This window comes from Dendrobates tinctorius, unplaced genomic scaffold, assembly GCF_039654945.1.
Source record: "Dendrobates tinctorius isolate UK_male_01 unplaced genomic scaffold, ASM3965494v1 ptg000037l, whole genome shotgun sequence".
Taxonomy (NCBI): Eukaryota; Metazoa; Chordata; class Amphibia; order Anura; family Dendrobatidae; genus Dendrobates; species Dendrobates tinctorius.
In genome coordinates this window covers 25,814,714-25,840,408 of record NW_027361705.1, presented here as the reverse complement: position 1 = coordinate 25,840,408, position 25,695 = coordinate 25,814,714, and the positions used below count along the sequence as shown (strand labels likewise).

The following is a 25,695-nucleotide window of genomic DNA, read 5'->3' as shown; positions in this document are numbered from 1 at the left end:
CTCAGTTGGTGAAAAAAGCAGTAGGAGAAGCAACCAAAAACCATAAACATATGTACCAACTCAACAAGGGACTCTCAGACCCAACGGTACTACTTAAAACAGGGAGGGTGCTGTGTCCCCCAATGAAGGCTCCAAGAAAGAGATTTTACGGTAAGAACCCAAAATTCCTCTCTCTTTATCGCCTTATTGGGGGACACAGATAACCATGAGACGTTCCAAAGCAGTCCCGAGGGTGGGAACAGCAATAAAGGAACGAAATAAGGAAGGGCTTAGGTCGGTCGATGCGCCACCGCCGCCTGCAGAACCTTCCTACCAAGAGCTGCATCAGACGAGGCCTGGGTATGAACCCTGTAGAACCTCGCAAAGGTGTGCAAAGACGACCAGGTCGCAGCCCTGCAGAGTTGTAAGGCCGAAGCCTGGTGCCGCACAGCCCAAGAAGCCCCTACAGCCCGGGTGGAGTGGGCTTTCACACCCAGAGGGGGCCGTTTCTCCTGAAGACGGTAGGCTTCCAGGATGGTAGACCGAATCCAACGAGCAATTGTGGATTTGGAAGCCGGAAGACCTTTCCGGCGACCCTCAGAAATGACAAGCAAGGAATCAGATTGGCGAAAGGAAGCGGTCCTGGCAAGGTAAACACCTAAGGCTCTCACTACATCCAGTTTGTGGAGCGACTTTTCCAGAGGATGAGCAGGCGCAGGACAAAACGATGGAAGGACGATATCTTCGTTAATGTGAAAGGGGGATACCACTTTCGGAAGGAAAGAAGGAACTGGCCTGAGAACAACCTTATCTTGGTGGAGGATAAGGTAAGGAGAACGACAGGATAAGGCCGCCAGCTCAGAAACTCTCCTGATGGATGTAATGGCGATTAGAAAAGCCACCTTCTATGAAAGAAAAGACAGAGGGATGTCCTGGATTGGTTCGAACGGCGCCTTCTGGAGAGTGCCAAGAACAAGATTGAGATCCCATGGATCTATCGGAGAACGATGAGGAGGAGCCACATGGGCGACTCCTTGGAGAAAAGTCTTCACTTGCGGTAAGGAAGCTAGATCCTTCTGGAAGAGGATTGCTAGGGCAGACACCTGGCCTTTGAGAGTACTGAGGGATAGGCCCGCATCCAAACCGGATTGGAGGAAACCAAGAATGGGAGGAATGGAGAATGATAGTGGAAAAACATTGTTTTCGTCACACCAACGAAAAAAGGCCTTCCAGTACCTATGGTAAATGCGGGAGGAAGCTGGCTTCCGAGCCTTAATCAAGGTCTGAATGACCCGGTTGGAAAACCCTGATTCCCTCAGAATCGCGGCCTCAACAGCCATGCCGTTAAACTCAGAGACTGAGAACTCTGGTGGTAAAGGGGGCCTTGCGAGAGAAGATCTGGACGGTCTGGAAGCCTCCAGGGGTCGTCCGCGAGCATGTTCACCAACTCCGCGTACCAAGGGCGTCTCGGCCAGTCTGGAGCCACTAAGATGACTGGGATGCCCTCTGACTTTATCTTTTTGACCACTCTTGGGATCAGGGCAGGCAGAGGAAACCGGTAATGTAGTTGGAACTGGGACCACGGAATTACTAGGGCGTCGTAACAGACGGCTAAAGGATCCCTGAACCTGGCTACAAAGTGAGGAACCTTGTTGTTCATCTGAGATGCCATGAGATCGACGTCCGGGGTGCCCCAACGCTGGCATATCTGACTGAAGACTGTGGGATGAAAGGACCATTCGCCTGACACTAGACCTTGGCGACTCAAGAAGTCGGCTGCCCAGTTTTCCACCCCTGGAATGTGAACGGCGGAAATCGCCGGCACGGGACGCTCTGCCCAACGGAGTATCCTTGCCACTTCTGACATCACCTGCCTGCTGCGAGTACCGCCCTGGTGGTTTATGTACGCCACGGCCGTGGCGTTGTCTGACTGAATGCGGACCGGTTTGCCTACGAGAAGATGCTGCCAACGAAGGAGAGCGAGGAAGATTGCCCTGATCTCCAGAAGGTTGATGGGCAGAAGTGTCTCCTGGGCGTTCCAATGCCCTTGGGCCGTTCTCTGATAGTAGACCGCCCCCCATCCTAGGAGACTGGCATCGGTGGTGATGACCTGCCACCGAGGCGGGAGAAAGGATCTTCCGCAGAGAACTGACGCAGGCAACGTCCACCAAGTCAGCGATTGTCTGACTCTGAGCGGAAGAAGAATGGGGCGATCCAGAGAAAACGAGGTCTTGTCCCAGACTGACAGGAGGAACAGTTGGAGAGGGCGAGAGTGGAATTGTGCAAATGGCACTGCTTCCATAGAGGCTATCATCTTCCCCAGGACTCTCATGCAGGACCGAAGGGACATGATCCTCGAGCGTCGAAGGGACTGGATCCCCTTGCGAAGGGTTGAAAACTTGTCCCTCGGTAGAAACACTCGGGCTAGATTCGTATCGAACTCCATGCCCAAAAAGGTCAGACGCTGGGTAGGGCGCAGAGTAGACTTGTCCTTGTTGACTATCCATCCGAGGCGTCTGAGGGCATCCAAGGTTATGTGAAGACTGTGAAGACAGTCTTGGCGGGACGAGCCCTTGATCAGGAGATCGTCCAGGTAAGGGATGAAAAGAATCCCTCTGGATCGAAGGATGGCCATGACTGTTGCCATCACCTTCGTAAAGACACGAGGGGCGGAGGCTAGGCCGAAGGGAAGGGCCGCGAACTGATAGTGATTGTTCTGAATCGCAAAGCGGAGATATCTCTGATGCCGCAGAGAAATGGGGATGTGGAGGTAGGCATCCTTCTATGTCCACCGAGCAGAGAAACTCTCCGGGCTCCATCGAGGCTATTACCGAACGCAGAGACTCCATCTTGAAGTGGCGGATCTTCACGTGGCGATTGAGCAGCTTGAGGTCCAAAATTGGACAAAGAGCCGTCCTTTTTCGGGACTACGAAGAGATTCGAGTAGAAGCCTAAAAAACATTCGTTTGTAGGAACGGGAACGATGACCCCGGCGGAAAGGAGAGAGGAGACGGCCTGAAGGAACCCTGGAACCTGTGATCGCTGTCTTGGGGTTCGAGACAGACAAACGACTGTTTGGGAGGGAAGAAAACTCGATTTTGTATCCGGATGTGATGATTTCCCTGACCCAAGCGTCGTCGACAACGGATAGCCACGCGCCCCTGAAAAAGGAAAGTCTGCCTCCCACCCTGGAAAGCTTTCCAGGTGGGGGTGACCCGTCACTTAGATGAAAATCTTCCGGATCGAGAGCCTGAGGACCTGGAAGGCTGACCCCTGGATCTCCAGCGAGGGGCCGGCTTATACGATGGCTTTCTCCGGTCACTGAAAGCAGTGTTCCGGTCCTGATGGGATGAACCTTCTGCGGGAGAGAAGGGGCGAAAGGACCTAAAAGGCCGAGAAACCTTCTTGTTAAAGAACCTCTTAGGGCGGGACTGGGGAAGGGAAGTGCTCTTTCCACCAGTGGCATCCGAGATTATCTGACTTCTTTGAGGTGGTATCCGCATTCCAAGACTTCAACCAAAGAATGCGGCGTACGGCCACAATGTTGCTGTTAGCTCTAGCTACGCACCCTGCCGCGTCCAAGGAGGCGGCCAGAAGGTACTTGCCTGCATGATTAATTTGGTCTGCTAAATCTGCCAGCTCGTCCTGAGGAGCTGCCGCTGAAATGCCCCTGCGCAGAATTTTTGCCCAAGCCGAAATGACTTTCGCCACCCAAGCGGATGCGAAGATAGGACAGAGGGATGCGCCGGATGCCTCAAAGATAGACTTAGCCAACGACTCTATTTGCCTGTCTGATGGGTCCTTAAGAGAAGCTCCGTCCGGAAGGGAAAGAACCGTCTTAGAGGAAATACGAGAAACTGGTGGATCTACCTCGGGAGCTTTGGTCCATTTCGTGACTAGATCCGCATCGAAGGGATAAAGTACATCTAAGTACTTGCGGCCTGAAAAACGTTTCTCAGGATGTTGCCAGTGATTGGCTAAGGAAGTGTCGAAATCTTTATTAGGAAAGGTTCGAAATGGAGGCCTCGATTTCTTAAGGGAAACAGCGCATTCCTGAGGGGGGCCTTATCCTCCTTTATCTTGAGTGTTTGGTATATAGCCGATATGAGACTATCTACCATATCCCGAGTTCTAGTTATGTTGTCCGCCTCTGATTCTGATCCAGATTGTGAATCCTCGTCTGACCCAGGATCGTCTACCGATGAGGGAGACGAGGAGCGTAGCCTGAGAGAAGCGGAGGGACCCTGCGAACTGGAAGAAGAGCCAGACAGGACCCGCTTCCTAGAGCCCCTACCTGGTCTGTCCGTCTGAGGGTCACGGTCCGGTGCTGTCGACTCACTATGAGAGGCGGTGGGTGCACAGGTGACTGCAGATAACTGAGGTAACCACTCTAAGACCTAGACCAGCGATTGAGACACCTTTGTCAGGTCAGAAACTGACTGAGACATCGCCACGGCCCACTCAGGGGGTGGGGTGGTCTCCGCCCGGGGTTCAGAGTGCTCCTGAGGGGCAGACATGGCGGAAGGGCTGCAAGAAAGGCAGAGGGGAGACGACTGACCTGAAGCCCACTTTTTACAGCGCGCGCAGGCGTAGTGAGTAGCGGTGGGTCTGGAGCAGAAGGCCCTTGCAGGGTTGGGCATAAGTCTCAGTGGTAGAAACACTACCTGAAGAAAAACTGTGGGGGGGGGGGAAGCCAAGTTAGGCGTCAGGGAGAGTCAGCGTTGAGCCTACCAAGGTTCAGCTAGCGTTGTGTCCCCCAGGCAAGGATCCGGAGAGAAGGAGGAAGAAGCTCGGCAAATCAGGAAAGAACGCTGGCGGTGGGCGGAGCTTAGCCACCGCACGATTGGCCGAGACCCGAGCAGGGGGGGCGCGGTTAAAGACACTGACAGGGCTGAAATGAAAGCAGCCCTGAGATAGGCTGCAGAAGCGCGCGAAGAAAGCGCGCGCAGGGAGAGGGAGGACCGCTTTTGAAAATGAAAGTGAAAGCGCTCCCTCTGCTTTCACTAGCGACGGCGCACCCGGGCAGGAAAAATATGCCTACTATCGCAGTAAAAAGATGAACTCCCTCTGGGCTGAATACTGAGGACAGGGAACGCTGACAGAGGAAGCGCCCCCCCCCCCCTCCCCCGCCGGACCCCCCGCGACAGGAGGGACACGCGCCTGTCAGAGCGCTAGGTCAAAAGAGAGGGGAATTCAAACAGGAGGAGAGAGGTACTCTGCTGTACGTGATTGCAGAAGGGTTGAATGGGTCCTTGATAGGTCTATGAGAGCGGGGCTGAAGGGAACATTCAAATAAGCTTACCTGATGTCCCTGAAGAGGTTGACCGCAGGGGCCCACGATAGAGCGCAGGCCGCTGGGAGAGGCGATCCTCAGTACCCGCACCATCCGTATGGTGCAGAAGACGGCTCCAATCCCCATGTCAGGGGAAACGTCACCGCTGGCGACCGCAGTCTTCCTCTCAGCCCTGTCCTGGGAGAGGGATGAGGAGGGGAATCGGCTAGGACCGGGCACCTATCCATGGCCCCTAGCACCCGAAGGTGATAGGGGAAGGTCCTGCCTGCGGGCCTGAGAGTTGTGATGTGGGCAATACCACATTGCTCGCTCAGCCGCATTAATAGGAAAAGCAGGATGAACTCACATCCCGTTTCCTGATGCTGTATCTGGAAAAGAAAGGGGAAAACATTAAAAAAGACAACTAAAACCTGAAAAGGATTAAATGCGGATCTGGGGAGATCCCGGTCCGCCTCCTACAGACACTAAGCACAAACTGAGGTGCTTGGTGCCTGTCGGTGGGTGTATACTGCCGGGGAGGAGCCAAGTTTCTTGTTTTGCATAGTGTCAGCCTCCTAGCAGCAGCAGCATACACCCATGATTATGTGTCCCCCAATAAGGCGATAAAGAAATAGGATCTCTCTACTACTGCGCCCCAGCCTCGTTGGCTGGCATCTGAGCGGAGTGGTTTCAGGGGAAGCTGAACCCAGCTGACTCCCTTCTGAAGATTTCGGTAGTTCAACCACCACCTCAGGGCCGGTTTAACCTGACCAGGGAGGGGAATCCTTCCGGAAAATGGAATTTGTCGCCGCGTAGGCCAGGCAGATCCTGGAATGTAAAAGCACGTGGATTTGCAGAATTTGGGTGTGGGCCTGAGCCCAAGAAACCACCTGGGTGCATGTGGTCAGAGATCCTAGAGCATACATTGACTCTGAGGGTCAGTGCCCGCTGGTCCCTGAACCAGGTTCTTTTGTGGACAAGGTCGACCTGACAAACCTTAGGTAGGAAGGATGTCTTTCCCCTTGAGTCCGACAGAACTCTCAGAAGCTTCCTTCTCGTGGAGGGATAGACTAGGTTCGGTATCCAACCCAGGGATCTTAATATCCCCGGGGTCTTTCCTACATCCATCTTCTGACATGAGATAGATGGTACAGGGAGGAGGAAGTCGTCCAGATATGGGATAACGCCTATTCCCTGGAGCCGGATGAAAATCACTGCTCCCGCCATGATCTTGGATACATGGTCGGATGGATTGGCACATGGTAATATGCACCCTTCAGATCTACCGTTGCCACTACCCCCCCGATTGACTCCATTTTGAATTGTCTGTACCGGACCAATTCGTTTAATGGCTTCAGGTTTATGATGATTCGGTTTTTCTCTGATGGCTTCGTCACCAGGAAGGGACATGCGTAATGGCCGTGTCCTTCTCCCGCTTTGTCACCCGCGCGTTCTACCGGAGCAGATCTCTTGGTAAGGAGCTCTGAAGGTGTGGAGGCTGTAGGGAGGTTACCACTAAGCATTACGGGGAAGGACTCTCAAACCCAATTTTTAGTCCATCTCGTATGGTACGGTGGACCCAGTGATTTGTGGAGATGGACTGCCAGCGGGTGAAAAAAAAAAAGAGCGAGAGACGACCCCCAACCGTGCGTCATTGCTTATCTGGGGACTGTTGATGGTTAGGGACAAGGATGTTCCTGCCCTTGCCCCCCTATACTCTTCCTGAGTATGTCAACAGGACCAGGGATTCCCAGCCAGTCTCTCATGCCGGTACTGGCCCAGCCTCAAGCTGCTTAGCGGCTGTGATCTGACGAGGGCATGCAAATTCAGTTTAGAATAGCTGTTGACAGAGGTTTGGTCACGGGAGGGATGAAAAATCCGTCTCCTAGGATTTCTATGTTCCGGAATAGGTCCTTTTGTCCGAAGCCTTGTCCAGGATGTTATCCAGGACAGGCTTGAACACATAGTGGCCCTGGAAGGGGATGGCGCACCATTTGGAGACAAGACGCCTCCCTTAGGATTTTAACCAGGGCACTCCTCTAGAGGAGTTAGAAAGGACGGCCGCTTTTGCGGCTACCCGGACCTGACGAGAGCAGTCACGCTCAGCCTAGAAGAGCCGGTGCATTAAAGAATTACCCGAGACCTGTGAATTACAGGCTGGTCTTCCGTCCTGGTCTTAAGTTGTTTAACGACCGCTAGTGGAAGCAGCGGCTAGGAACCTCTTGCTTTCTGCAGTAGGGGTAGGGAGTCCGGTATCTTTTCCCCTGAGGTGCAATGAGTCTGTGCGTAATCATAAAGACAGGGCATGTGGAAACTATATTAGCTTCTAGCAGATTTGCAGAGGTGTCCCAGGACTTCCTTGATAAGCTCTCTTAAAAAAAAAAAAAAAAAAAAAAATTTCTTGATCCATTGGATCTTTGAGCTGGGAGGAGTCCTCAAAGGGATAGGCTTTTTTTTTTTTTCAGGGAGGCCTCCTTTTATGGAGGATCAGATTCTGTACGTTCTCGTGTACAGGACACCTTCTTTGGGCTTTAGCCCAACATCTCGTCCTGTACCGTGTATTTAACTTCTTCCTCTTCCACCCCTATGGCGCTCTTAACCATACTGATTAGCTCACCCATATTCTCGGAACCAAGTGATATTTTTTGTTCCCTGGTTTTAGGGGTGGACGTGGAAGAGGAACCCTCAATCTCCCGAGCTTCCTCTGAATCAGAGGACTGAATTTCGCCTGAGTCTGAGTCAGATCATATCGGAGCTTTCTTCCTCCTCCTAGAGGGAGGTGATCTGGGAGAAGGGAGCCATGGAGGAGTGAACCTCCTGTATTATGAGGGATTTGATGCTATCCAGGAGAGAGGACTGCTCAGCGTGAAGGACCTCTCCGTACAGGACGGGCAGAGCTTTTCCCCGTATGTCGAGGGAGTCTGGCAGCACACATTTTTCACTTGTGGCTGGTCCTCAGGGTCAGAGACCTTTTTCTCCCCATATTAGAAAGAGGTATGCTACTCCATTTTAGGAAATAAATGCTGGATAGCCAGGGCCGATGCCTGCTACTTACAGTAGGAGGGGGTACGCTGGGCTCCACCGACGCAGAAAGAGAGGGCTTGTCACCGTCCATGCCGTCTACAGTCAGTGTCAGACAGGTGTCTTACCTGGTGATCTCCTCACCCGGACCTTGAAAGATCGAGGGTCCAGCATTGTTTGTGCACCTCCCCCTCCCTTTGGTCCAATGGGGGGGAAACCACATGAGGACGCCCCAGAATGCTGGGTCAGACGCCGGTCCCAGGAGTAACGCGCCCCCCCCCGGCGTGCGCTCCACCGTGGAACACAAAGAGACAGACCGGAAGTGACGCGCGCCCCAGTGAAAAGCCCAGTAACGCCCGAAGTGGAGGAACGCCACCCCCGGCCAGCGTGAGCCCCCAGGAACCGGCAGCACGGAGGAGGAGGAAGCCGGGGAGCTATCTGGAGGCCCCCGGCGCGCACATCACCGCCTCGCTTTACCCCCGAACTAGGCGCAGGAGAGTCCCGAGTCCCACCATGCAGGTGGAGATGGGAGCAGCCACCGGAAGACGAGAGCAAGGCCCCCCAACCTCGGCTGCCCGGCATCTGACAGGTATCTCCAGCTGGTACTGGACTTGGGGTGCTCCCGATCACCGGCCACGGCAGCACCATCGTAGACCTCTTCACTCCCCATAGGGGACAGGAAACCACTGGTGGTTGCAGGAAGGGGAGGGGTATTTAACCTCTTTGTGTTCCTGTCTTAGGGCGGGGAAGACATCCTCCGATGTAGCCATCGTGGAAGGTGACTGGAGAAATGAACATTTTATATACAATTATTTAATCTATCCAATTACTTTTGGTCCCTTTAAAAACAGGGTGGCACTTGTTAAGGAGCTGAAACTCCTAAACCCTTCATCCAATTTTAATGTGGATACCCTCAAATGAAAGATGAAAGTCTGAACTTCAACTACATCTGAATTGTTTTGTTTAAAATTCATTGTGGTAATGTCTAGAACCAAAATTAGAAAAATGTTGTCTCTGTCCGAATATATATGAACCTAACTGTATACAGAGCTCAGCATTTGAGCACTGCTAGATCTGCAGCAGAGAAAACTGATCATATCAACATGACAGCATGCACACCAGTGACATGGCTAGAATTATGATCGCAGCCTCTGCAAACATGCTGATCTCAGATTACACAGCAAAAACCTGCTGACGGATTCAGATTACTGTATATACTTGTGTATAAGCCGAGATTTTCAGCCCATTTTTTTGGGCTGAAAGTCCCCCTCTCGGCTTATACACAAGTCATATACCGGGGGGGGGGAGAGCGGGTGTGTCAGATGATACTCGCCCTCTGCAGCCCCCCTGCTTGTTCCATGTTCTCGGCACTGCTCTTCCTTCCTGCTTCAGCGGTCACGTGGTACCGCTCATTAAACTCATGAATATGCGCATATTTAATGAGCGGTACCACGTGACCGCTGAAGCAGGAAGAGAGCAGCGCGCCGAGAACATGGAAGAAACAGGGGCTGCGCTGCAGAGACAAGCGCCATGACGGGGGTGAGTATGAACAGGGGGGAGGCATATTCACCTGTCCCTGCGCGTCGCTCTGCTGTCTTGCGTCCTCTGCAGTGACATTCAGGTCAGAGAGCGCGATCACGCCCTCTGCCTGCACAGTCACTGCAGAGCCCGCAACGCTGATGAGCAGGTGGCAGCGACGGAGGGGAGTATACTGTTTTTTTTTGGTAACTGAGGCAGCAGCAGCAATATGATGGGGCCACTCACTGTGCAGCACAACGGGGGCCACTCACTGTGCAGCACAACGGGGGCCACTCACTGTGCACCCTCGGCTTATACGCGAGTCAATAAGTTTTCCCAGTTTTTTGTGACAAAATTAAGGGGAGTCGGCTTATACACGAGTATATACGGTAACTAAATCCAGTAGTCACTGCAAAAAGTAAAAAAAAAAAAATACAATAAAAAAACAAAACACACTACTCACTTCTGTTCCAGACTGCTACTGCTTGGCTGTGAGGCTGGAGGATTTTCCATAGCAGAATCAAAGTTCTCCACAACATATTTACAGGCAGAGTCATTAGAGGTAGACAATTTTCCTCCCTCACTACAAAAAAATAAGCAGAAGAGAAAAAAATTTAAACAAATACGATTTGTATAACACAGCAAACCAAACATGCATTGGGTGCCAATGGTAAAAAAAAAAAAACAAAAAAAAAAACAAAAAAAACAAAAAAAATGAAAAACAAAAAAAAGTGTAAATTATGTTGCAATGTGCAGCGAACATTTTCACAAATAAAAACAAATGAAAAATGTATCCCAAGGATGCATTTGACAAATGAAGGAAAAAAAAAAGGAAGTGAAAAACAAGGAGCTTTAGGCATACAAGGAAATGTATGGAAAACCTCAACAGTGAGGATCTTTAGCGATACATACCAATAGGATTTCAACACTCTGAAGCCAATAGTGAGCAGTGCAAAGGGAAAGGAGGAGAAGCAGGCATAAACAGAATGCTACTTAGTACACGAGGTGCTGAGAGGCGTAAGAAGAACTAGATTGATATTACAGAATGGTAATTCACTGCCGTGACTATAGCTGAGGGGTATGTGTTTATTTTGCTTCAAAACCAAAGTTTGTAGTTTAAGTAAAGATGGCCCTACAATAAATGAAAGTTAGAAAGGCAAACTTTTAAATGGATGAAGCTAGTCGTGGACAAGACAAAAGATGGTTCACCCTAATGATTTTGGCACAATCAGCTGACAACAGTGTTTGTCCCCTGATGGCTGATGCTGAATCTGAAATGCCCAATCCTTTGGCAGCAGCTCATGTCCATCAGGAGCAGAGAGATCTGGCAGTGGCTTAATCACCTCTCACATTTGTATAAGGTTTTTCTCAAGCACACAAAAAAAATGGTACGTGCCAGCAAATGTATAAGGGAAAGAAAAAAAGGTTGTCTAATAGATTAAGGATAGGACATCAATATTAAACAGCCACTCAGCACGCCAACTGTCATCAGCTCTGGCAGAAGCCAGCATAGCTCTATTCAACATGTAGCATTCGCTGCAGATCAGCTCTTATGTTAACCCTATGATATTCAGTGCATGTCAGCACCTGCACTGTTCAGCTCTAGCATTCATACATGTGCTGTTGAAGCAGGTAACTGATTATTGGGGGTGCCAAGTGTCGGGACTCTCAACGGTCTGATATTATCGATCTTAAGGATAGGTCAGCAATATTAGATGCCTGGACAAAACCTTCAACATTTCTTGCATCATGTCTAACACCTCTGTTTCCCACAGGGAACTTTATGCTTGTCTAGGATACATATACCCTTTTCAAACATTTTTGTATATGCTGCAGTAATGGTATTTAAAAAAATACTCAACATGTGCACGTGGCCTAAGAGGAGTATTTAAATATATTCTGGACATCTTCCAGGGGGCTTCTGTTTAAATTGACAGCCTTGGAGCATTTTAGAAAAAAGCGGATTAGTTTTCTGAAGTCTAACAGAAAGTAACAAGAATGTGTACCAATATCACAAGAAAAAAAAAAAAAAAGTTACAAATAAAAAAATATATATTTGTTCCCTTAAATAAAATGTAGGAAAAGAACTTAAGTGAATAATTAAGCTGTTGCACTTTTGATTTACCTTTTAAATACTGCAGTCTCTGTTTTTGCATCAACGGTAAGGCTGAGGGTTTCCTTCATACTGCCATTCATCACAGTTTCTGTCATCTGATCTGTATTCTCCACCTCCTCTTCACCATCAGAGCTAGCATCCATTGCAACAGTAACTATTAGAAGGTTAAGAAAAAAAAAAAAGAAAAGTTTGTTTCGACAACGAGCCACACAGCAGGAATATTAAAAAAAACAAAAAAAAAAAACCCCACACACGAGTCCTTTCCTATACAGTGGCAAAAGCATAACATTTCAGGATCTTTTAAGGCTGTGTGCACACGATGCAGATTTGCAGCGGATCCGCAGCGGATTTTACCGCACAGAAACGTTGCATTTCTGCATTGTGATGTACAGTAGCCTTAAAATCAATGTAAAAAAAAAACCGCTGTGCAGACGCTGCTGATTTTTCCGCGGTACAAAATCCGCAGCATGTTACTTTTGTGCGGTTTTCCATCTCCCCTGTCACCAAATCCGCAGGGGGAAAACCGCGATTGAAAACCACACAAAAACCGCATGAAAAATGGAAGAAATCCGCAGGAAAAATGCAGGTCAAATTCTGCACGGAAAAATCCGCAGGGCCAAAAAGTACGTCTGCACTCAGCCTAAAAAAGTCAGCCAGTAAAGAAAGAAAAAAAAGGAAGGTGCTTCTATTTAATTTTTAGGTCTAGAGTTCATGTAACAAAATAAATAATGTATTCAAGAAGCCGCCAAATCAAGAAAGAAAGTGGGTTATGAATGATTGCATATGTTTAATGAAACAATGCAAGTGACTGGTAAAGGGCTCATACTCACATGGAAGAAACTCTGACGAGTCTCGCATATCAATACCTGGCACTGCCGCCGACACTCGGACTGAAGCGTGCAGCTGCATGTATTTCTGTGCCGGGTATTGACGTGCGAGACTCGTCCAAGTTTCTTCCATGTGAGTATGAGCCCAGAGGTGCATTCTGGGCTTGGGATAAATTTGCACATAGATGCAGAATGGAGAATACAGACCGTGTGCATTGACCGCCTGCTTCATCTGGCAACTGAGGGGAACATTGCATTGTTGGGATTTACCTCTACAAAAATCCCAGTGGAATACATTATCAATTTAAAGATTTAAATGGGAGGAAGGTGAAGCAGACAAACTGTAAAACACAACACAAAATTTCAATATGACTGTTTACTTTCAGTTTGTGCAGATGCATTGACGCTCAAAGGATCCATTTGCTCTGTGCTTGTTTCCATTTCCACAGGAGAGTTACTTCTTGCATCTTGCTTTGCACTGGATAAATAATGACATTTTTAGTATACATATATTTTCAGCACATGTATGTATGCCTGTATGACACACACACACACACACACACACACACACACACTATATTGAAATACATAGTCACCCCATTTTAAAAGGAACCTGTCTCCTGATTCCTGCTGCCCAAACTGCAGAATGCACGCACCAGAGCCTGACAGCAAAAATGCAGTTTGAAGCACTGGCTTTTTCCCCACACTAGCTGCAGATTTACAGGGCTCTCTCTATATACACACGGGAGATACCTGTATTTCAACTAGAGTGGTGTGGGAAGAAGCTAGCAGGGGGCAGCACCGGACTAGTCGGGTCTCTCCCTATAGCTTCTGGCTCTTTGATCACCATTATCTCTGAAACCGCTAGAGCAGTGACGGAGAACCTTTTAGAGACCGAGTTCCCAAACTGCAAACCAAAACCTACTTATTTTTTTACAAAGTGCCCTGAATACTGGGGTTTTAGATTAGAAAGACAATGTGTACATTAGCGCGCTATAGAGTCCATATCAAAAAGCTTGTAAGCGCTGCACTCCAAGCCCGAGATACATGCCACCAATTGTAGTGGAGGTTTGTTCTTTAGAATGGAGAGGACTTTTAATCAAAAGTAAAATTGCAAAGTTGTTTGTTTTTACAACCTCTTAGCAATTGTAACCCTTTATCATGAAGAGAACAAACCCTTTAAGGCAGGGATATCGAACTCAAATACACAGAGGGATAAAATTAAAATCTTGCAGAAAGTTGCAGGCCAACCTTGATATTTGTTAAAAAAAAAAAAAAAATGTCTACAATTGAGGAAGTTTTTCCTTATCAAATAAAATGATTACCGTATTTTTTGGACTATAAGGCTAGTTTCACACTGGCGTTACCAAGCGCAGCGCAGGGCCGCCGCTAAGCTCCGCCCCGGCCGAGCCCCATCTGGTCAGCTCCTCCTATCGTCGCATGATGCTGCATGCGATCAGCGTACCCTATATTTAGCGTTGGGTACGCTGGCATGGCTTTGCCGGCGCATGCGCCTTTTTTGCGCTGCGCCGAGCGCATAAAAATGCAAGAGTGCGTTTGGCGCACATCGGCGTAGTGCAAAAAGGGCGCATGCGCCGGCAAAACCATACTAGCGCACGGCCAGCGTACCCACCGCTAAATATAGGGTACGCTGACTGATCGCATGCAGCGTCATGCGACCATAGGAGGAGCTGACCGGAGGGGGCGCGGAGCTTAGCGGCGGCCCTGCGCTTGGTATCGCTAGTGTGAAACTAGCCTAAGACGCACTTTTTCCACAGAAAAACTGAGGAAAATGGGGGGGGGGGGGGGGGGGGTGTGCGTCTTACAGTGTGAACGCAGGCTTACTGGGGGGTTGCTGCATTGGTGTGGTGTGCACCTGAGCAGGGTCCCTTCCTCGGGTGAGGAGACGCTGCGACACGGTGTCCACGGAGAGCAGAGACGGGTGAATCACGGGTTTCTCGGTGGCAGCGGCCATCTTCCTGAGGCCGTGTGCTAGTAGATTGAGATCGCCGCAGCCATTTTCCTGAAGCAGAGTTGGCAGATTGAGATCTCTGCTTTAGGAAAATGGTCGACGCGATCTCCATCTGCACACGCGCGGCCTCCTGCGGCCATTTTCCTGAAGCCCCGGGAAGCAGAGTACTCAATCTGCGCACGCGCGGCCTCAGGAAGATAGCTGTCGCCACCAAGAAACCAGTGATTAAACCGGCTCTGCTGCTCGCCTTGGACACCGGGCCGCGGCGTCACCTCACCTGAGGAAGGGACCCTGCTCCGATGCACGCCATACCGCCCACCGCGCCTCAGCATCACCACACCACTGCCGCAACCCCCCGTGGACACCAGGCCGCGGTGTTGCCACATTTCTGGCATCTAAAGGAAGGGACCCAGCACTCCTCACAGCCCACACTAAACATCAGCATCGCCGACACCAGACCCCGGGACTGCAGCTTTGCCCCACTTCTCTTATCCTGATGATGGGACCATGCCTCCTGTGACCCTGCTGTATCACCTCCAGCCCTCAGGTAAGATGCCTTAAATTTGGACAATAAGACGGACCCCCATCTTATAAAAATATTTTTTTCTGCCATTTTCCACCCCAAAATTTGGGGTGCATCTTATGGTCCGGTGCATCTTAGGGTATGTGCACACATTGCGGAGTCTGCTGCGGATCCACAGCAGATTTGGCCCTGCAGATCCGCAGCAGTTTCTTCTGTGTGTACAGTACCATTATATTCAATGTAAAATAAAAAAAACCGCTGAGCAGATTTGTTGCGGTTTTGAATCCGCAGCATTTCAATTCTTCTTGTGGATTCCGCAGCGTTTTTACACCTCTTCCATTATAGAAATCCACAGGTGTAAAAACGCAGGTGAACTCTGCACAAAAACTGCAGAAAGTCTGCAGTAAATCTGCACTAAATCCGCAGGTAAAACGCAGGTCATTTTATCTGTTGATGTACCAAATCCACGCTGAAAAATCCGCAACGTGTGCACATACCCTTATAGTACGAAAAATACGCTAACTTTTGGAATTATAGTGGAATAATATATGTTACGTAACAGCAGTAAAAGCCCAATGGGCTAATTTACATATGTAATAAAGGATTAAAAAAAACCTTGAATAAAACAGATAAAGTATGATACAAACAAAAGTGCTCCCAAACACGGTGTGATACCCCCATAGTGAACTCCACCACACGCACAGTATGATGACCCTACTGTACCCCCCTCCCTAAGTTCCACCAACAAAGAATGGTGACCCCATCACAGTATGATTCTCCAACTGTAATCCCCACACAGCTCTCCATACAGTATAACAGGCACAAAGTCCTCCATACAGTACAATGGCTCCACATAGATCTCCATAAAGTATAATGGCCCCACACGATGCTCTATACTGTATAATGTGCCCACATAGTGCTCCATAGAATATAATAGGCACACAAAAAAATAAAAAATACTGTATATACTTGTGTACAAGTCGACCCGAGTACAAGTCGAGGCACCTAATTTTGACAAAAAACTGGGAAAACTTATTAACTGGTAATGAATATTCACCCCTATGGGAGTGGAGAGAGGTGAATATTCATTACCTTAATGAGCAGGCACCTGTGATAGCCCGGCAGCTACTGAAAGCCGGCGGCTGAAACTATGTGCGCTATAAGAGTAATGAATACTCACTGCCAGTGCAAAGATCCAAATATTCCAGCACATCTTATTTAAAAATAGAATCTTTATTGAGAAATCTTCATTAAAAATCCAAAAGCAGGATACATGGTTTTTTAACCTGTATCCTGCTTTTGGATTTTTAATGAAGATTTCTCAATAAAGATTCTATTTTTAAATAAGAAGATGTGCTGGAATATTTGGATCTTTGCATTTATGTCAGCTTGTGACATTTCCTAGCACCTTCAAAGAACTGCCTCCAACTTGACAAGTAAAAAAGGTGAGCTGAATACATTCGTTTTTGGTCACTGCCAGTGCAGTGAATATTCATTTCTCCTTAACAGCGAACACAGGAGTTAGCTGCAGCATCCGGCTCCTGCCTCCTGTGACCTGCTGCTCCCCTGCCGTCTAGTCCTTTGGAGACGACACGCGTGCCCACCAGGAGGGCTCTGCCTGCCCCCTAAGGCACGTGTGCAATAGGTTCGCTGCCACTGCGCTAGAGCGTTTGAGAGAGATCCAACTGACTGCAGTCGTGCTGCCATGCTCCGATTCATGCAGCCTGTTTGAGCAGTATGAATGGTGGGACGGCTTTTATGCTATATTTGATCAAATGCAGTATTACTAAGAACTCTATTACTTAAGTGCACTTTTGCTTTTCATTTATTTAATTACAACAGGGTTTTTCACATTTTGTCTTTTGTAGGTTTTGTATACAGTATGAATCAAGTAATTCTCTCTAAGTAGTGCCACTGCATTTCATTGTATGGGCAATAGATAAGCGTTTCAGCTGCCAGGCTGGTAATTGGCATTAACCTGGAGATGCATTGTTATCTCCCATTTATCATTACACACTGCAAGACACAAAGCCAAGACAGTGTTCATGTGTGCATGAGTGATCAGTGCTAATTATGCAAATTGTCTCTTCAGAGAGGAAGAGGACTAGAACTCTAGTGCCACCTATTTGAGGTAGCAATCCTAAAGTCAATGTTGACCCTTTAACGAGCCTAGTTTCATGAATTAGGATAAAAGCCAAACCAGAATCTCCATTTGCAGACACTGTTTTGGGGTACTGCCCCTCATCAGTGCAAAGTGGGAGATCTGGTTTGGCTGTGAGAGGCGTCTGACCGATATCCAAGAAGTATCATTTCTCCTTGCGGAGAATGATATGCTAGGCATGTCGAGGTGAGGAGACAAAGCTGCAATGCTCCTCTGGGAAATATGCTAATTATGCAAATTGTCTCTTCAGAGAGGAAGAGGACTAGAACTCTAGTGCCACCTATTTGAGGTAGCAATCCTAAAAGTCAATGTTGACCCTTTAACGAGCCTAGTTACATGACTTAGGATAATGCCTAGCATATCATTCTCCGCAAGGAGAAATGATACTTCTTGGATATGAGTGATCAGTGTTCCCCTCTTCTGTCTATAGTAGCCACTTGCTGCAAACAGGATCACACAGTTGCCGGTATGGCTGCAGACAGGAGATGGAGTTGAAAATGCACCTGCAAACTGACACGCTGTGCGTGCTCAACTCATGCAGTGTCTGTGCATCAATTGAATTAGCCCTTGAAATGGAGCACAGTCATCATAAGGGGAGAGGATTGTAAATGAGGGGCTGGAATGCTGCATTAAGGCAAAGTGCACACGTAGCAGAAAATTTCTGCTAAAAAACCTGACTCCCTTCCCAGAAACAGCGCCTTTTGATGCGTTTTTCCGGCGCATTTTCAAAACGCATTGAACTAGCCAGAAACGCGGAAAAATCCGCGAAATTAATGAGCATGCTGCGTTTTTTACCGACATGCGTTTTTTTCGCGGTAAAAAAACGCATCAATATGCATAAAAAGTGCAAAATGCATAGAAATTAATGGGAAGCTTATTTTTAGCGGTTTTATTGGCAAAACCGCTAAAAAACGCTGTGTGTTAACACAGCCTAAGCCTTTTAGCACACCATAATAATAATATTAATAAATTTTATTTCTATAGCGCCGACATATTCCGCAGCACTTTACATTTCAGAGGGGATTTTTACAGACAATAGACATTACAGCATAACAAAAATCACATAGATTATAACAAATACCAAGAGGAATGAGGGCCCTGCTCGCAAGCTTACAGTCTATGAGGAAAGAGGTAGACATGAAAGGTGGGTGGTAACAGTTGCCCTGATTGTATGGACCAGCCATAATGTTAAGTGTGTAACAGTAGATGCAGAGGGCTAATGGATGCATAAAGCATGTGGGAACATGATGCTGGGAACCTGGTTATAGTAAAACTTTTGGCTGTGCCACACAGGGATAGATTAGGTTAATGTATTGAGGCGATAGGCCAGTCTGAATAAATGCGCTTAAAATTGTGGGGATTGGGGACTAATCATATTGACCTGGGAAGGGCATTCCAAAGAACTGGCACAGCACGTGTAAAGTCTTGGAGACGGGAGTGGGAGGTTCTGATTATTGAGGATGCTAACCTCAGGTCATCAGCAGAGCGGAGGGCGTGGGTAGGGTGGTATACTGAAACAAGGGAGGAGATGTAGGGTGGTGCTGAGCCATGGAGGCCTTTGTGGGTGAGGGTAATAAGTTTGTACTGAATTCTGGAGTGGATGGGTAGCCAGTGTAATGACTGGCACAAGGTAGAGGCATCGGTGTAACGATTGGTGAGGAATATGATCCTGGCTGCAGCATTCAAGACAGATTGGAGAGGGGAGAGTTTGGTAAGAAGACTGATTAGAAGAGAGTTACAATAGTCGAGACGAGAATGAATAAGAGAAACAGTAAGAGTTTTTGCAGAGTCAAAAGTAAGAAAATAGAATTAGACTTACCGGTAATTCGGTTTCTAGGAACCTTCCACGACAGCCACCTTGGAGGTTGTCTCCCCGCCCTAATAGGGGACAGGAACACACAGAGGTTAAATAACCCTCCCCTTCCTGCTCCCTCGGTGTTTTTTCTGAATATACTAGCATGAATAGTTACCGCCAGTAGAGCAGGAATCATCGGGTAAATACATCATATAGGGAGGGAAATTAGTGCTGTCGTGGAAGGTTCCTAGAAACCGAATTACCGGTAAGTCTAATTCTATTTTCTCCAGTCACCTTCCACGACAGCCACCTTGGAGTTATACCAACGTTAACTTTTTTAGGGAGGGACTACGGCTTGCAAGACGCGTCTGCCGAACGTCAGATCCCTATTGAAATCTAGTATAGTCTATAGTGTCTAGTAAAGGTGTGCACAGAGGACCAGGTGGCCGCCTTCCATATCTGCTCCGATGACGTATTCCCCCTTGCTGCCCAGGACGTAGCGACCGATCGAGTGGAGTGGGCCTTCACCGACTCTGGAGGAGAGAGATGTCTTGCAGAATATGCCAGAGAGATGGACTGTTTGATCCAGCCTGCTATCGTGTTCTTTGCTGCCTTCTTCCCTTTATTTCTTCCTGAATACTGGAGGAACAGGTTCTGGTCCAGTCTCCAATCCTTGGTTGCTTCGAGGTAACGGAGAACTACCCTGCAAACATCCAGGGTATGAAATCTCGCTTCCTTCGGGTTAGAAGGATTTGGGCAGAATGAGGGCAACACGATATCCTGGCTTCTATGAAAGTCTGACAACACCTTGGGCATAAAGGAGGGGTCTAGGCGTAATACTATGCTGTCTGAATTAAGTAGAAGATAAGGTTCCTGTACTGAAAGGGCCTGTAGCTCCCCCACCCATCTAGCTGATGTGATTGCCACAAGAAATGCTGTTTTGAGTGTGAGCATTTTCAATGGAACTTCTGACAGGGGCTCAAACGGGGCCTGTGTTAGGCTGTTAAGCACTATATTGAGATCCCAGGGGGGAACCAGACTAGGGAGCGAAGGGCGAATCCTGCCTGCTATCATGAACCTCTTGACCCAGCGGAGTTTGGCTAGGTCATGGTCAAAACAGGCACTCAGGGCAGACACTTGTACCTTTAGTGTACTTGGAGTGAGTCCTAACTCTAACCCCCTCTGTAGGAAGTCTAGAATTTGGGCAATATTTGGGTGGGCGGGGTCAGGGACCTTCGGGAGGCACCAGGAGGAAAATCTTTTCCATATTTTCCCGTAAATTGCATTTGTTATTGGCTTTCTACTCTTTTGAAGGGTCCGGATTACCTCATCCGACACCCCTTTGGCCTTCAACACGTTGGCCTCAACAACCAGGCTGCTAGGGATAGTTTGTCTGGGTCAGGGTGTAGCAACGGACCCTGATACAGAAGGTCGGCCTTCTGGGGTACTAGCCAGGGACCTTCCTGGGCCATATCCAACAGCGCGCTGTACCAGCTTCGTCCTGGCCACATCGGAGCCACCAGGATCGTCTTGACCCCGTCTGCTCTGATTTTTTGTAGGGTCTTTGCCAACATCGGGATTGGTGGGAAGGCGTAGGCCAGTCTGAAGACCCATGGATGGGCAAATGCATCCGTCCCCTTGGCTCCGTACATGGGACTGAGGGAAAAATAAGTCGCAACCTTCGTGTTTTTTGCATTTGCGAACAGGTCGACTTCTGGATTCCCCCATCTTGAGACTAGGGCCTGGAACACCTCTTGGCTCAGACACCACTCCCCTGGATGGACGTCCCTCCTGCTCAGGAAGTCTGCCTGGATGTTTTCCAATCCCTTGAGGTGTACCGCAGAAATGGATAAAAGGTGCTTCTCTGCCCAGAGGAAGATCCTTGCTGCCACTTTCTTTAGGCTGGCGTATCTTGTGCCCCCCTGATGCCTGAGATACGCCACCGTGGTCACGTTGTCGGAGTATATCCGGACATGATGGTTCTTGACAAGGACTTTTGCAGCCTTCAGTGACTCCTCTACTGCTGTTAGCTCTCTTAGGTTTGACGACCCCGTTCTTATATTCTGGGGCCACTGTCCATGGAAGTATGAATCCTCGACCACAGCTCCCCAGCCCCTCAGGCTGGCATCGGTGCATAGTATTCTTAGAGGAAGCTGATCCCAGCTTACTCCTCGTCTCAGGTTTTTGTAGCTCAGCCACCAGCCTAGGGCCAAATTTTACATGTCCTGGAAGTAGAACCCGTTTTAACAGGTTGTTTGGATACTTTTTCAAATTTGTCAGGACATGCGACTGGAGGACTCGCGTGTGAGCTTGTGACCATGATACTGTCTGAATGCACGCTGTCAGAGAGCCTAGGATGGACATGGCGTCTCTCAGCGTCGGCGCTCTCTGGTCTCTGAACCGGGTTATTTTTTGCCGAAGATCTTTCTGACGGTCTTCGGGAAGAAAGGACGTCCTGTTCTCTGAATCCAAGAGGATTCCCAGGAATTTTTTCCTCGGGGAAGGACAGAGGGCTGACTTCTGGAGATTTGGTATCCACCCTAGAGCTTTGAGAATCTGTAGGGTTTTTGTTATATCCTGGTTCAATCTGTTTATTGATGGGGCGACTATAAGTAGATCGTCCAGATATGGTACGATGCATATCCCCTGAAGCCGAATGAAGATGACTGCCTCTTTCGTGATTTTCGTAAATACCCTTGGTGCTGGGGATACGCCAAACGGCAGGGCGTTGAACTGTAGATGGCTGATTCCTTGGTCGTGGGTAACTGCAAACCTCAGAAATTTGCGGTGGTCCGGATGAATGGGTACGTGGTAATACGCATCTCTTAGGTCTATTGTCGCCATCTGCCAGCCTCTTCCGATAAGAGGAATCGCTGATCTTACCGACTCCCATCTTGAATCGACGGTACCTGATGAAGCGGTTCAGGGATTTTAGATTTATAATGAGCCTGTGCTTTCCTGAGGGTTTTTTTTTTTTTTTTTTTTACCAGGAACAGGCGAGAATAATGCCCCCTGCCCTTCTCTTGAGGAGGTACATACGAGACCACTTGTTCGCGTAGCAGCTCTATCTGAAGCCACATAACTTTCCGCAGGTTTGGGGAATGCGCTGGGGTAATCCTTAGGGCATGCCGGGGGGGGGGGGGGGGTGGTTGCTCGATCTCCAGATTTAACCCAAATTGTATAGTGTGCAGGACCCACTGGTTCGAGGTCGTGGCCCGCCATTGGGCAAAAAACTGTGTGAGACGACCCCCTACCCGGGAGTCACTGCTTCTCAGGGGGCTGCTGCTGTTGAGGCACAAGGATGTTTCTTCCTTTACCCCCTTCTGGGTAGCTCCATCGACCCGTTTTGCCCTTCCCCCTAAACGTCCTCTGAGAAGTCTGTTCCCTTGAGGGGCGAAAAAAAACGCCTTTTTGCGGGTTTCTGTTCCGGCAGTGATCTATTCTTGTCCGAAGCCTTCTTGAGAATGTCATCGAGGACCGGCCCGAACACGTGGGCTCCCTGGAAGGGGATGGCACAAAGTTTCGTTTTGGAAGTGATGTCGCCTCCCCATGACTTCAGCCACAAGGCTCTCCTGGCCGAGTTTGAGAGAACTAGGGACATTGCTGCCACCCGTACCGATTCTCCCGAAGCGTCAGCTAAGTAGGCTGTTGCTTTTTGAAGAATTGACAGGGAGTCTAAGATCTCAATTTGCAATTTGTCCTGAGTACGCTGATACCCCACATGTGGGGGTAAACCACTATTTGGGCGCATGGCAGAGCTCGGAAGGGAAGCAGCGCCATTTGACGTTTTTGGCTGGAATTGAGATCGTATCCCTTGGAGTGCCCCCCGACAGGTGGTCTTCCAACGTTCGTAGCCAGAAAAACAACGATCTGGCTATGCAGGTGGATGCGATATTTGATTTGAGCAAGTTCGTAGAGGCTTCCCAGGATTTTTTAAGATGGCTCTCTATTTTGCGATCCATCGGATCCTTTAATTGGGAGGCATCCTCAAAGGGCAAGGACGTCTTTTTAGTGACCTTAGACACCTGGACGTCCATTTTAGGGATCTCCCAAATGGAACTCTCTCCTTCTAGGGGGAACCGATTTTTTAACTTCGAGGGCACTGTACGTGCTTTCTCGGGGGAGGCCCATTCCTGAGTTATTAAATCCTGTATGACCTCATGAACCGGGAAACCCTTCTTGCCTCTGGGTTTCAACCCTCCAAACATCTCGTCCTGGACTGAGAGTTTAACCTCCTTCTCCAAGCCCATGGTATTTCTTACCATGGAAATTAACTCCTCCATATCCTCTGAGGAGAAAAAATATTTTTTTTGTATCATGACTGGAGGTGGAAGTGGAGCCCTAATCCTCCCAAACCTCCTCCGACCCCGAGGAACGGATCTCTCCAGAGTCTGAGTCGGCTTCTATAGGCGCCCTCTTCCTCTTTTTTGGGGCAGGGCCCTGGGCCGGGGTTTGGGCCGCTACGGAGGTCTGAACCTCCTGTCTAATGAGTGTCTTTATGCTGTCAAGCAGCAAGGGTTGCTCGGTACGCAGGATATTCTGTGTACATGGCTGGCATAGCTTCTTTCTGTAATCTGAAGGGAACCTGGCACCACATATACCACACTTGCGGGGGTTTTTGGGGGCCGAGGCTTTGTCTTCCTACAAGAGAAAGCTTGCTCGGACCTGTGCCACCAGCTTGTTTGACAGGAAAGGGACTGGCCCTGCTACTCACAGTAGGAGGGGGAACGCTGGGCTCCGCAGATGCTGCAGTTGAGGGCTTCTCACCGTCCATACTGCACACACACTCTGCTTACCTGGAGCTGCTGCACCCTTTAATGAGGGTGTTGCTGGCGTTCAATTTTCTGGTGCTCCTCCCCTCTCCTTGTCCCTGGGGAAGACGCTAGTCGACCCCCGCTGTCGTGGGATCCATTGCCGGGTCCCCCGGGCGCCGGCGCGCATTTCCCCGTCACCGGACGCCGCAAACCGGAAGTGCGTCATCGCCACTTCCGGTCCACTGCCCGCCTTCTCTGGCGCGCGCGTCGGCCTCACCACGCAGCGCTGGAGAGGGGAAGGATGCCGGGGAGCTGCGCAGGACCCCGGCCGGCACCATACCGCCCCGCTTTACCCCGGAGGGCGCGGAAGGGGCGGAGGAAGTCCCGAGTCACACCAGCGGTGGAGACGGGAGCAGCGTCCTGAGGAGGAGAGGCGAACCCCTCGACCTTGGCTGCCCAGCTTCAAGTATGTATCCAGGGCTCTGTTCGCTGGTCACGGCAGCCCCTTGTGACCTCTTCATGCCCCGATAGGGGACAGGAAAAACACTGAGGGAGCAGGAAGGGGAGGGTTATTTAACCTCTGTGTGTTCCTGTGTTCCTGTCCCCTATTAGGGCGGGGAGACAACCTCCAAGGTGGCTGTCGTGGAAGGTGACTGGAGGAAAGGTCGAATTCTAGAGATGATTTTGAGGTGCAGATTGTGAGGATCTAGAGTTGTGGGTGTCAGTAATCACCTAGGCAGGTTAACGATGCAACAAGTTTTATTCGTATCCAAACAAGCATTTCAGTAAGTCCAGGTAGACGACCCCAATGTAATGCCCCCAGTCCACGAGATCAGCAACAAGTCAGTGCAAATAGTCCATGGGATAATTCCTAGGAGAATGTAGATTTCACGACCGAAGCCCGAGAAAACTTAGTTCCAAGTTCTATAGTCCATTCCTGGGTCCAGGAGCGGCCTCAGCTCTGCTCCTTTCACTTCAGATCCCCAGACACCACTGCACTCCCCCATCAAGTCTCTCAACTCTACTCCCAACCCCCTAACCAAATCCAACATTCCAGCCCCCTTCACAAATGTACATTGAATTCACAGCCAGTGAAGTCTCCGGCCAGTCTGGAGTGGTCAACCTAAGTGGCCCCCCTGCCGAGAGAAAGAAAGGCACATATTCCCCCACCAGATAAGGTCATTGCATGTAAATACAACATAAACTGAGGTAACTAGTCATCTGTGCTGGGAAAGTATTTCAGTTCCTCACATTCCTCCCCCACATTTCCAGCACGGCAAGCATTGGGCTCCAATTCATGAAATTGACTATCCTTCTGACAACAATTACCAGAGTTTGTGGCTTCCTCAGTTTGTCTCGATAGTCCATCAGCATTGCCGTGGTCTCTCCCCACTGGCGGAAGGTTATTTGGCATGTTGAGGTCTTCTGATGCAGCGGGAATGGGTCCTTGGCTTCGGGTTGCGACACTGGCCCAGTGGCACACCAACCCTGCTCCTAGGTTGTTGCCCAGCAACACATCCACAGGCAGGTATCGCACTACTCCCACATCCACCATTCCCTTGCTGTGTCCCCAGTCTAAATGTAGTCGGGCTGTCCGAATGTTCAGAGATTCGCCTCCAGCTATGTGGACTCGAATGTGCCCGGCATTCCCTGGCGAAGTGTCCCATGCGTCCACAGTTATGGCAGCTTAATCCACCTCGCCCTGATGCGGGTCGTACTTGGGGTTTTGGGTGACCTCCCCCTCTTTGTAAAGTACG

At 49.4% G+C, this 25,695-nt stretch overlaps 1 protein-coding gene across 9 annotated transcripts in view; it reads right to left on the bottom strand.

Moving 5' to 3' along the window:
* PPP6R3 (protein phosphatase 6 regulatory subunit 3) overlaps nt 1-25,695 on the bottom strand; it is a 179,040-nt gene that overhangs the window by 7,492 nt on the left and 145,853 nt on the right. For 5 of the 9 annotated variants that reach the window (XM_073573947.1, XM_073573948.1, XM_073573949.1 and 2 more), the window contains 4 exons: nt 13,114-13,211; nt 11,916-12,060; nt 10,703-10,720; nt 10,254-10,373 (listed from right to left, as the gene is read on the bottom strand). In XM_073573947.1, the coding sequence (XP_073430048.1) occupies nt 10,254-10,373; nt 10,703-10,720; nt 11,916-12,060; nt 13,114-13,211 (381 nt within the window). The remainder of the gene's footprint in view (nt 1-10,253; nt 10,374-10,702; nt 10,721-11,915; nt 12,061-13,113; nt 13,212-25,695) is intronic. The other 4 variants (XM_073573946.1, XM_073573950.1, XM_073573955.1 and 1 more) reach the window with 1 other exon arrangement.